Source organism: Colobus angolensis, unplaced genomic scaffold (assembly GCF_000951035.1).
Source record: "Colobus angolensis palliatus isolate OR3802 unplaced genomic scaffold, Cang.pa_1.0 Scaffold229, whole genome shotgun sequence".
Classification (NCBI taxonomy): domain Eukaryota; kingdom Metazoa; phylum Chordata; class Mammalia; order Primates; family Cercopithecidae; genus Colobus; species Colobus angolensis.
The window spans coordinates 2,385,083-2,397,148 of record NW_012115477.1 but is presented as its reverse complement, the minus strand read 5'-3'; the positions used below and the strand labels follow the sequence as shown (position 1 = coordinate 2,397,148).

The following is a 12,066-nucleotide window of genomic DNA, read 5'->3' as shown; positions in this document are numbered from 1 at the left end:
AAGAAAACTAAAACTGGCATTTATGTTACAGAACTTATGCTATAAGTCACCAAGCTTTTATGTTATCATCATGGGAGCTTTAAGAAGCCTCTAACCACAGAGGCGCCTGCACCGCACTGATCTGCACGTGTATAGAAGTCAAGATGTCCTAGTCTCGCGTTAATGTACCCTAACCTCATCTTCCTTTGTTCTATTTTCCTTCAGTCCATCTGTAACTGGAGAATCCAGTTTTTGAAAAAGATGACCCACACTCAGAACCCTCTCTTTATCCCACTTCCTAGATTTCCTTGATAGAATACCTTGAGATTTTTCATAAAACTAGAGTAATGAAAATGGGGTCTAAATACAGCGATCCCTAGACATCTAGACTCTCACAGGCATCAAAAGACAATGCAAAAATACCCCAGGCCAAGCTGGACTGGCCCCTGCCCTAAAGATTCTGATGAAAACAGACCGTCAAAAATAGTTGTGCATTAAGCCAGATGTGCTTTGTTTTGTTGTTGTTGTTGTTTTAATAATGCCTGTTCTAATGCATACACGTCTCTTGAATTTGGATGAGAATATATGATCCCAGCTCAGTTGGATCTAGCTATGCATCCCAGAACGTGTGGTCACGCTCCTAGAGGAAAGCAAGGGTCTGCAGCTGGAAAGGAACAAAATCACCCTGGAGGTGTAGCCCCAGTCAACTGCTTCTTCGCCCTCAGACACGGAAGGCGACAGGCTATAATAGCCAGGAGTGGACATTCCTTGTAAGCAGGCTTGAATCTAGCTCTCCTAGACAGGGGAGTTCCTTGGTGAGGGGCCTTGAAAGTCCTAGTGACATTAGGAACCTGGCTTTTTCCACCCCTCTCCGTCTTTCTTTGCTCACAGCTCCCCCTACCCCGCGTACAAGCCAAAGAAAGTTTTTCTCAGAATGAGCCTGCGTTGACGTAGGCATCGCCTCCCCTCTCCGCTGGATAGAAGCCCAGAAAGGAGCCACGGGGAGAAGCGGAGGTAGGGGTCGCCTGGATTCCTGTTGCTGCGGTCCGGGGGCGGGGCGGATCAAAGGCCAGCCAAGAGTATTGGTCCTGGATCTACAAATACATCAGGCTTTTTCCTCCTCTGTCAACCTCCTAAATCTCAATGAGGTCATAGCAATGAGAGAGAATCAGCTCGAGAGAGAGGGGGAGGAAGAGGACGACGACGAGGGAGAAGAAACCCAGACGGAAAGAGGCCATCAGACAAGGTCGCTTTTTCTGGTGACATAGCAACTGCAAGGAGCGTGGTGCTGAATATCATCGGCCCGCTCTGCCTGGGGACCCAGAGACTTGCAGAAGCACTTTGCATTGCCACGAAAACAAAGGCGAGGAGACGAAAGGAATAGGGAGAGAGAAGCTCGGAGCAGTTCCCTTTGGGTCTCCGGGAAGCAAAGCTCCTCTCCTCCGCAGTGAAACAGAAGGGACCGTGTGAAAGGGTCTGGTAGGCTGAGGAGGGGGCGGGTTTCCCTGCGGAGGTTTGGGACGCGACAGAACTCTGGACAGCGCCTGGGGAGCAGGGCTCGGAGCTCCCTGGGCTACTCCAGGTTTCCGGCTCTTTAAAAGCCCTGGTACTGGTGTGCAATCTTCGCACCACCGAACCGAACCCAGGAAGATCCTTCTACGATCCCTATCTGAACGTGCCAGGGGGTGGAGCAGCTCCTTTGCCTCTGGTTCAGCCAGGGAAGGTCTTCGTTTCTGGAAATCCAGCCCTTGTGGATAATGCCTCGCTCTTGAAGAAAAGTTTTGGGATCTGGTAGGGGGTGGAGGGGTAAGGAGGATAGTGGAAGAAAAAAAGATAGATGGTTGGTTTCCCTCCCTGATCTGGAAGGAAGATGACCGAGGAAGGATGTGCACCAGCGGTCAGATTATCGGGAGCCTCTTGGTGCTTTCCGTGCTGGAGATAGGGCTGGGGGTGTCCAGTGTGGCCGTGGGGGCAGTCAGCTTCAGCCTGGCCCTCCGAGAGCACAAGCCGCAGCTCGGAGACTCGTCCCCGGTATGGAGCGGGGTGTGTGTACGTTGAGCCATTTCACTCTCTCTTTACCTCCTTACGGTGATGGTCAGGGTGCGCGCATTAGTCACTCCCTCCCTGGGAAACAAAATCGTAAATCTCTGGCTTGCATGTAGGTTCATGCTGACAGGCTATGCTTCTTTGCATTGTCCTTTATTCATTTTTATTCATTTTTTTCCTTACTTGGGCTTAAGACCAAATTAAATGGCTTTGTTTAAAGGTGGGGGTGGGGGGTTAGTTTCCACTGGCTGATTCTGCAAAGGGCTGCTCTGCCCAGTGGTGCTGTTCGGGAGGCGGGGGAAGGGGGGTGTCACACCTGTCAAGGGCAGGCTCACTTAATCTATTCTTCCTTCTACAAGGAAAATCAAAATAAGAGTGTTCCATCATTTTTCCGTATCAAGGAACAAGCAGAGATAGTTATGCATTTATCACTGGGCAATAACGCCCAAGGTACACCAAAGGCAATACCAATAACAAAAAGAGAAATGTGGTGTGAGTGTGAAAGGAAGTTTGTGGGTGCATTTCATTCCAGAAAACATTGCTCTTAATTTTCCTGTGCTACATTTCTGATATTTCACCTCTGAAAACTCCTTTGTAAGTTCTAGACAGTAAGTTAGAAAAACAACTGGTAAGATGTGTAACAACATTCTAATTGGAGAATAATTCTGCTTACAGAGTACCAAAGTGCTCAAAGAAACTGTCATAGTTATCTCTAGGTCAGATGTCAGATTCAACAAGCTTCTTTTTTATTAGGCTGAATCTCCAAGAAAGCCTTAGAAACCCATTTCTTCCACCAATAATCAATAAAATAACTCAGCACCATTCCTAATGTGAATCTAATTGTGAAAACCAGGTTTTTCCTTCCTTCAAGCAACATGGCTTTCATATTTACTACCGAGACTATAAAGATGAATCAGAGAACTGTCTTAAAAAACTACTCCATAGTGGAGGAAACAAAATGGTACATCAGTAACTTTGCCAGCAATGAGAAATTAGAGTGTGACTTCAGAGAGATACAGAGGCAAAAAAGGGGGAGAAAGATTGGGGTGGCCAATGAAAAGATTGGGGTGGACAATGAAAGGAAGTATTATTTTATTCTTGATCTTGGAAGTTTATCAGGACTTAGAATCGATGTACTGCAGTGTTAACTAATGCTTCACAGTGTAAGATCTGAAGCCATACTACCTGGTTGCAAATCCCACATCTACCACTTACTTAGCTGGGTAACTAGCCAAAGTTTCCTTATCTATAAAATGGGGTCGTTAAAAGGAACAAATTAAATACAGTTGGCCCTCCCTATTCATAGGGGATTGGTTCCAGAGCTCTGTTGGTTACCAAAATCTGAGGATGCTGATGTCCTTTATGTAAAATAGTGCAGTATTTGCATATAACCTAGGCACATCTTCCGATATAATTTGCATCATCTCTAGATTACTTACAATACCTAAAACAATGTAAATGCTATGTAAATAGTTGTTATACTATATTTCCTTTGTATTATTGTTATTGTTGTATTTTTTTTTCCAAATATTTTCAATCAGAGGTTGGTTTGTATTCATGGATGCAGGACCTGGGAATACAAAGGGCTGACTGTAATGTTCTTAGTAAAGTGAATGGAATGTAGTAAGCACTGAGTAAATATGAGCAGATAATACTGAATGCACAGACTGGCAGTGGAGCGCGTGAGAAAAGACAGTCTTTCAGGCAGCATAGATGAAGGCAAAAAGCTGAGACAGGTTGAGTTGTGGTCCAGGAAGAGTAGGCTCTTCTATTTTTCTGGGGCTTAGGTGTGTAAGAGGAAGATAAGGATAGAAAAAATGATTGGGGCCAGACTGTAGGAGACTGTGTACCAGTTGGAGGCAACAGATTCACTTCCTCATATTTCGAGTAATAATAATAACACCCATTCTTACTTCCCCTTCCCAAAGTGATACTAAGGAAATGCAGAAGAAAGTGAGATAGAAAATTATTCATCTTTTTGCTAAATTATGAATTAAAGACCTGGATTATTTATGAATGCCAAATAAGATTTTACAATAATTAACCTGTCACAATACACATAGTCTACAATCAAACTACATTTTGATTACTGCTGTAAAACTCCTTTCAACACATTAATATCATTACTATAAGGTTTCTGAATTAAATTTAAAAGGCAGTGGAAATAAAAGCTGCACTATAAAAGGATTATTTTTATACAGAGAGACCCTAAAATTGTAAGCTTTTTATCTAGGACAAGTGCACTAAGGCTTTAAGCAACTGCTGCATTTTGATTATTCGGCCCCAAACACGGAAATCCAAAAAAAAAAAAAAAAAAAAAAAGGTGGCTTAAAAGTAAAGATAAGGGCTTAATATGTATGAGATGGATGCTTACACAGATTATTTCAAGGCACTATTTCATCCGATTAATCAGGCAGGGATGCTTCCTATGATAAATTTTTAAAATATGAGCAATTAGAAGGAAAAATCAGTTGACTATAATTTCATAAAGAACGAAAGCTATAGGTGTCATTATAGCATTTTTGTTTCTTTTTGATTCTTTGTTATAGCTGATATGGTCATCTACAATGAAAGCACAAAATCAGAGGCACAAGTGTTAGATAATAACTAATAAACATTGAGTAAAATGCTTTGGAAAAGATATAGTCATGTGAATTACAACTGATGTAAAAGATTTACAGACAGGAAGTTAAATGCACAGAGTTCTGTTTCCAAGTTGCTGTGTGAAAGTCACTCTTCTCAGCCTCCAGTGCATCATCTATAATGGGAATGGACTGGGTTTAGTAGCACAGATTTATAAATCCCTGAGAATTGTATTGCTGTAGGTTGAGATTTGGAAATCTAGAGATTCAAATGGTGGTATCCAGAACAAAATATGATGCTAAGTTGCATTTTATATATATTATGCTAAAATTCCATCCATCTATTAATATATCTGATATCTTATAAAACTTAATTTATTAAACAAACTTTTCAAAGCCTAGTTCTCCCACGTGTAAACCACAAGGTAGTATTTTTAAATATTTAAAAGTTTTCTTATCTAAATCATTTAATGTTTACAGGTTTTATTGCTTATTTTACTGGAGCATATTTGATATACATTATATCATTATCTGCTTAATAAATCTGATGTTTTGCTTCAGCAAAATTTACAGCATAACCAATGCACATACCTTTTCTGTAGACGCTTCGTTTACCATGGCAACAACTCAGCCAATTGTAGAATTTTGTTGAAATTCACCTCTGTACATTCTGATCTATATTATAGTAATCCAAATGAGGTGCTGTATATAAATTATAGCTGCTCCAAAGTATTATTTTTAATATTTAAGCTTTTAGGGGCCGGGCACGGTGGCTCAAGCCTGTAATCCCAGCACTTTGGGAGGCCAAGACGGGCGGATCATGAGGTCAGGAGATCGAGACCATCCTGGCTAACACGGTGAAACCCGGTCTCTACTAAAAAAAAAAAAAAATACAAAAAACTAGCCGGGCGAGATGGCGGGCGCCTGTAGTCCCAGCTACTCGGGAGGCTGAGGCAGGAGAATGGCGTGAACCCGGGAGAAGGAGCTTGCAGTGAGCTGAGATCCAGCCACTGCACTCCAGCCTGGGCGACAGAGCAAGACTCCGTCTTAAAAAAAAAAAAAAATTAAGGTTTTAAAATTTATTTAATAAAAAAGAAATAAAGTGAAAGAAACCTCTCATTTACTGCAAATGTACACAATTTGAAGCTAGTATGTCTCCAACCAGGTAATATATCATTTCTTCTTCCAGATCAAGTACTTAACAAAAGGGATTCATATCCTTTGGCATAAGATGAAAATGCTGCTCCTATGCCCCCCAAAAATTACAAACATATTTTTATGCCCCATTTTAAAATTAACTTAAATTATACAAGTAATTTATAAATACATTCAAAATGTTTTTCAAAGTTATAACTAAAGTCCTCTTCCCTACTGCCTTATCAAAATTAGACACCATTATATTCTTATAGTTTCACAGACATTTCTCCATGAAGAAAAAATAGTTTTGATCTAGGCATATAAATCAATTTTCATCAAAGTTTTGCATATAATAAAGTCCATTAGCGGATTCTGTAGAGGCCAGGTAAAGAATCTCTTTCTTATATGATTCATAGTCTCATTCTCAAATGCTGCTGATTGTCCACTGGGCATAAGCAGTTGGGTGATTGACAATCAGATAAGTTAGGCAAGCCAAACTATTGGGAAATATAGTTATTACTTAGGGGGCCATACCATGCATCAAAAGAGATGTAAATATGTGTTCACTTCTGGTGTTGCTAATGGTATAATAGAAAATATGGTGAGTTTTGTCGCATTTTTATTTATTTGACGAATTTCTCAGAGTCTAGATTCTGTTCACATGTAAATGGCACATACTGGAATTTCTATCCAAAGTCCATGACAAAATCTGCTTTGAGATTTTTGTTCTTATTCAAGGGTATAACAGGTCTTGAAGTTTTTGTCCTAGAAACATTAAGAGATAACTAATAATATTTGCATCAGTCACCTACTAATCGACAGTTTGCTTGATAGAAACATGTGAACAAAGTCAAACCTTTTAATTTGGACATTTTTGCCTAAAATATCTTAGTTGGGTCTCTGCGTTGCCTTAATTATGAGCCAGATTATCCAATGTGTACTTTGAATAGAACCAAACTATCTAACTTTTTTGTATATTCATTTGGTCTTCATGCAACAATTAATCATACTGGTAGATTAATACACCCTGAAATGTCTGTCTTTGGCTTCAATAAAAGCAATAATAGATTTTCGTGTGTGTGTGTGTGTGTGTGTGTGCAAGTGCAAATTTAAACAGAGTTCAAAATAAAAATATATCATATATGAGATACATATATATGATACATATGTATAATCCTATATATGATATATATAATCCTATGTATATCTCATATATATATGATCCTATTCACGCAAATGGAATTTCTTTACCTAAATAACTAGGTCCAGCATTGGTCTAAATATTTAAATTTGTCTTAGTAATCTAGAGAAATTTTCTTGTTGCCACTCTGCAGATAGATGTTTCAATGTGCAAAATGGACAGTGCCTTGATAATTAGACTCTCATTGAGCATATTTCTAGAAAAGAGAAAGAGAGAAGAAACTGTGTGACAACTTTCCTCTGTAATGTACAAAGCCATGCAGTCCTTTAACTGCAGATCTAATCTATACATACTTCATTAAAATTAAATGACAATCAGATTAGATTCATACATCTCACTCAGTATAACTGTGTCAGTGGAAACGTTTTATTTCTTCACCAAATCAGTCTCGTTATTCCTAAAAGGAGGAAAATACTAGTTCCTATTTCATGGAGTTCCTGTGAATCTCAGAAAACAATGTTTCTAAAGCTGCTAGTTCTGGGCCTGGCATAGAGTTGGTGATCAGTGAGCATCAGCTGCTGCTTTCTCTCTTTTGGCCGGTGCTGCTCCTTGCCTGCCTGGGACCTAGAGTCCACTAGTGGTGCTCTGGCTCTCCATATTTCTCCCACACCTTTCATCAACCCTAGTTCAACCCATTATTTTTGTTTTCGTTGTTCCTGTACAGTATGTATTTAGTTAGGTTTTGATTTAATTAGGACATTTACATTAGCAACTATGAAAATGTACCAAAATACCTATATTAGAAAAGTCTTGTAATATTTAGTGTAAAACCAAATGAGAAAACATAAAACACTTCTTCCTTTGTTTTTCTTTTGGAGTGAGAGAGGGTGGTAGAAACTCTATCATAAAGATATTTGGTAATCAGATTAATAAGACAATTATATAAATTAGACAAATTGAATAGTGTGAATATGGTGACCATTATTTATGCCATAAAACAAAGTATTCAAAAAGCAGTTAGAACTATGTAAATACTTTTTGAAAAGTCACAGTACAAATTAAAACATCTAATAGATACTTAACATCTTAGATATTTAGTAAATAAAGATACTTAATATCTTAGATATTTAGTAAATAAAGATACTTAATATCTTAGATATTTAGTAAATAAAGATACTTAATATCTTAGAAACTTGAACTGCCTGAAGAGTAGTTCTACAAGCCATGTTTATTACATGATGTATTATTCACAGATACCTCAATTAAATACCTAGATTTCAACAATGACTATTATAACCTTAACTGGTGCCCATGATTTATTAGTACCAATAGTAAAACTCCCAAGAAGCAACTCTAAGTTCCATTAGTTCATAATCTATTGTTAAATATTGAATAAAACTATGTGGTCAAGGCAAAAAGAAAATATTAATGGTTAAATAAATAGATCAGCTTGGGAGATAGAGTGCCCTGATCTATTTATCCTATTGAAATAATGCTAGACATGATTTATTAATAGTTAACTAATGTCCAGATGCTTCCATATGTACTATTATTTCTAATTTTAACAACTTTGTGAAAATGTGGTATTTTTATAAAGTTTAAGTAGAAAAAGGAACTTACCTAGGGTCCACTGTTATTTAATCAGCTGAGTCGGTACTTTAAGTCAGAGCAATATTGTTTCAAAGTCTGTACTTTTTCTATTGTGTTGTGTGGAACTTTGGAAATTTTCATGAAAAAGTCTTTCACTGAGGCCCAAACTCATTATTTGCTCCCCATCCTTGAATATATGTACCAGGCAGGATACCTTAAAGGCTAAGTCTCAATCATTCTTTATACCTATTTTCCAGAAGAGACTAGCACAATCAATCAACAAGCACAACCCCCATGTTAGCAGAATTTTGCATCTAAGATATTGGACCTAAATTGTTCCTGTCATCAAGGCTTAAGACTTAGTGTTAAATTATGAATCTCAAACTATCCTTAAATATTATAAGGGCTAGTCAGTATAGCACATGACAACAAATTTAAACAGAGTTCAAAATAAAAGGTATAAGCAAGAGATCACTTTCTCTTCATCTAAGCCTTGGAGACAGAATAGGTTTCCAGTGGGCAGAGGAGGAAAGGTGTGCAAAGCAAAACTATTAATATTCGTACGGTCATGGAGAAGAGGTAAAGGCAATAAAATGGAGTTTTTGTGGGGCACTGAGGATATCAGCCTTGTTAGGGCAAGACATGTTCATGTAAAACCTGCAAAATGAAGATCTGCCTCTTCTAAATAAGATGGTACCAGTCTTGAAAAGGTCCTGAAAGAATGGCAAGACTAGTCTGCTCTTGATACCCTACTAGGCTTGGAGAGCTCTGTTGGGTAGAACTTGACAATCATGAGGTCAAGGCAGTTAAGCCCAGGCAATGCTGCTCAATTTCAAGGCAAAATGCCACCTGGGTTCTGAAATGTACATCCTGGATCAAAAGAAAGACTTGAGGAAATCCTTGAAATTGAGGAAAATGTAAATTTACCATGACAAATCTAACCACATTTTCAAGTGTCATTCCTGTTGATGGTAGATTTTTAAGCTTGTAAATTCCTTGTGTTCAGTGAATCTCACAGTTGGCTGGCATATAAAAATAGAAATTTGTGCATTTAAGTGGAGATATCGGCATAATACAAAGAAATGAGAATAGGTTTGGGAGCTATTAAGATCTGGGTTCATATTCTACCTCTAGCACTTTTTCATTGTTTAGGCTTGAGTGAGTTACATTATCTCATGGACAATCGTTAATTCATCAGCAAAATAGAAATACCACCACTTATCTCATGGAGTTGTTCTAAAAATTAAATGTGATAGTTATATTAAAGTATTCAATATACACATTAGATATTTACTAACCATGTCTGATTCACAACAATGGGATGCATGTTTTTGTCCCTTTTCTGGAAAATCTATAATCTGCATGTGGTTTCTATTTGTCATTTATAGACATATTTTATTTTTATACATTTATGAAAAGGATCTTGTTGTAAGACCATTGATTAAATTGACCTTGGACTCTAGGCTTGCTAACATTTAGGTCATATACCCTCTCTTAGAAACTGTTTACTCTACATAACTGATTTTGTTCCTACTAATAGTTGTGATTTGGTGTGCATGTTCCAGAGTCCCAGGAATAATTGTTTTAGGTCAATGTTGGAATAACAAGGTATGATTTTTGTTTATTCTACTAAACAGAGACATATGTTTGATTTTCTTGTTATATTTGGCAGGGTTTTTTGAATTCTTAGTTGCCTTCTTTTTTAATTTGTACCCTGCCAATTATTTTTCCATATGGATCATTCTGGGGAATTAAAATAATATCAATGATGTTAATAACAGCAATGGCAGCTTACATTTATAATAAACCATATTGCCTAAGAAATCCAATTGCTCTCATTACACCATTTATCCCAGCAGATAAATTTCTTCACTTAAGGGATGAGAGACTAAAGGATTTAGGATTTAGTAATTTAAGATCAGAAAGTGAAACCAGTAACAGAAGTAGGATAAAAATCAAAATCACCTAAAGAGAGAAATATGTGTAGGAGTCTGTGTGTGCACACCCAGGCACAGAGAAGGTAAAAAGATAAGCAATTCCTAAGAAAAAGTTGGTAATTGTCATTGATATGCAATTTAAGCTGCATTTTTAGGCTGTATTACTCTGACGTGGGGCCAAGTTCCTAATGCCATGACCTTCTGTGCAGCTATATTTGTTTCCATAACTGGCTAGCTTTCAGAAACCACCATGCGTGTTGGATGAACATTCATCTGTTGTGTTGGCAATTCTTGAGAAGAGCATAACTTCCATTCTTTAATCCCCTAGAGTCATTGGCTATTTTCAAATATGTAAGAACAGGTCACAAATCAGACTCAAAGCTAGCACAACTCAAGGGAGTAATTTTTTTTCTTTCTCCTTCACTAAATTCATCATCTACATTTTAAATCCTATTATAGTTTCCACATGTTTCAAGTTGTGAGCTTTTTATTTGAATGTTGTCCTAGGCTATATCCAAGTACATTTTAGTCATATTTGATATGAAAGAATCTTAAACACAAAATATAAGCAAAATCATGTAAATTGGAGTAACCTACATTAATATAAAACTACTTTAAGTGACAAAAATACACTTATTAAATTGTTGTGAACTATATAATACAGAGGTTCTGCACAAGTATATAAAAAGTTTAAGCTATTGCAGTAACTAGAAAATTATTGATAACATTATCCATACATTGATGCTTAATATTAATCACATTCCTTTTTCCTACCCTCTAGAAGTAATCACTATTATAAAGGTTTATATGAATTTAATTTTAAAATTTATTTATTATATTTGACTAAGATAATAAAAAGTTTAACTTCAAAGAGAAACTCTTCTGAATTTTTTTACTACTATCGATGAGATGGGTTTTCTTTTGTTTTAAGAGCCTATGTGAATAATGACTATAACTAAGATTTATTTAGAAAAAAATGACATTTAAATATACTGCAAATTCAAAGTTCCCCTTATATAAAATTCACAAGTTTGGTTATGATTTTTCTGTCACTTTTGAAGCAGAAACAGCTCTAACACCTAAAAGCCCTATTTATTTAGCATGCTCAAAATATTCAAGAGATCATTTTTTAAAAAAGAAAAAACTATCACAAAACAGAATTGGAACAGAACACAATGCATAATGCATTAAAAACAAGAAAGATTCATTGCATGAACACTGAGGGGGAGATGTGAAGAAATTGCATTCTGAGAATTAAGGCTGATTTGTTCGGTACACTGAAAGATTTGGGTCCTGGGCCAGTTTGAAGTTTCTGAGATTTTTTTGTAAGTGGATTTATTTGGAAGTGTGTGCATGCTTGTTAGTTACATGCTATGTCTGGTGATTTCTTCTGAAATTTATTCTTAAGTTCATCTTTCCTTCAGTTACTTCAGTCTCTGAAAAGGTTTCTGTCACTATCTGATGTGCATCTTCATTTAACACCATGAAACTATTCTTTCCATCTCTCTCTTGAGTGCTTCCGGTTTAATTTCTATTTGCTGTGGTTGTATCTTATCTCACCTGGTCTGCTAAGCCACCAAGATGGCTGGTGTTAATGGACGAACACCTTATCACATAAACATGTCTGTTGTACATTTTATCATCTTGGGATTTT

At 37.1% G+C, this 12,066-nt stretch overlaps 1 protein-coding gene across 2 annotated transcripts in view; it reads left to right on the top strand.

Annotated features, from left to right (window-relative positions):
• Window positions 1-632: 632 nt before the first annotated feature.
• Window positions 633-12,066, top strand: part of TMEM196 (transmembrane protein 196) — a 53,864-nt gene continuing 42,430 nt past the window's right edge. For both annotated transcript variants that reach the window (XM_011944160.1, XM_011944159.1), the window contains exon 1: window positions 633-2,010. In XM_011944160.1, coding sequence (XP_011799550.1) covers window positions 1,864-2,010 — 147 coding nt within the window. In that variant the 5' untranslated portion in view covers window positions 633-1,863. The remainder of the gene's footprint in view (window positions 2,011-12,066) is intronic.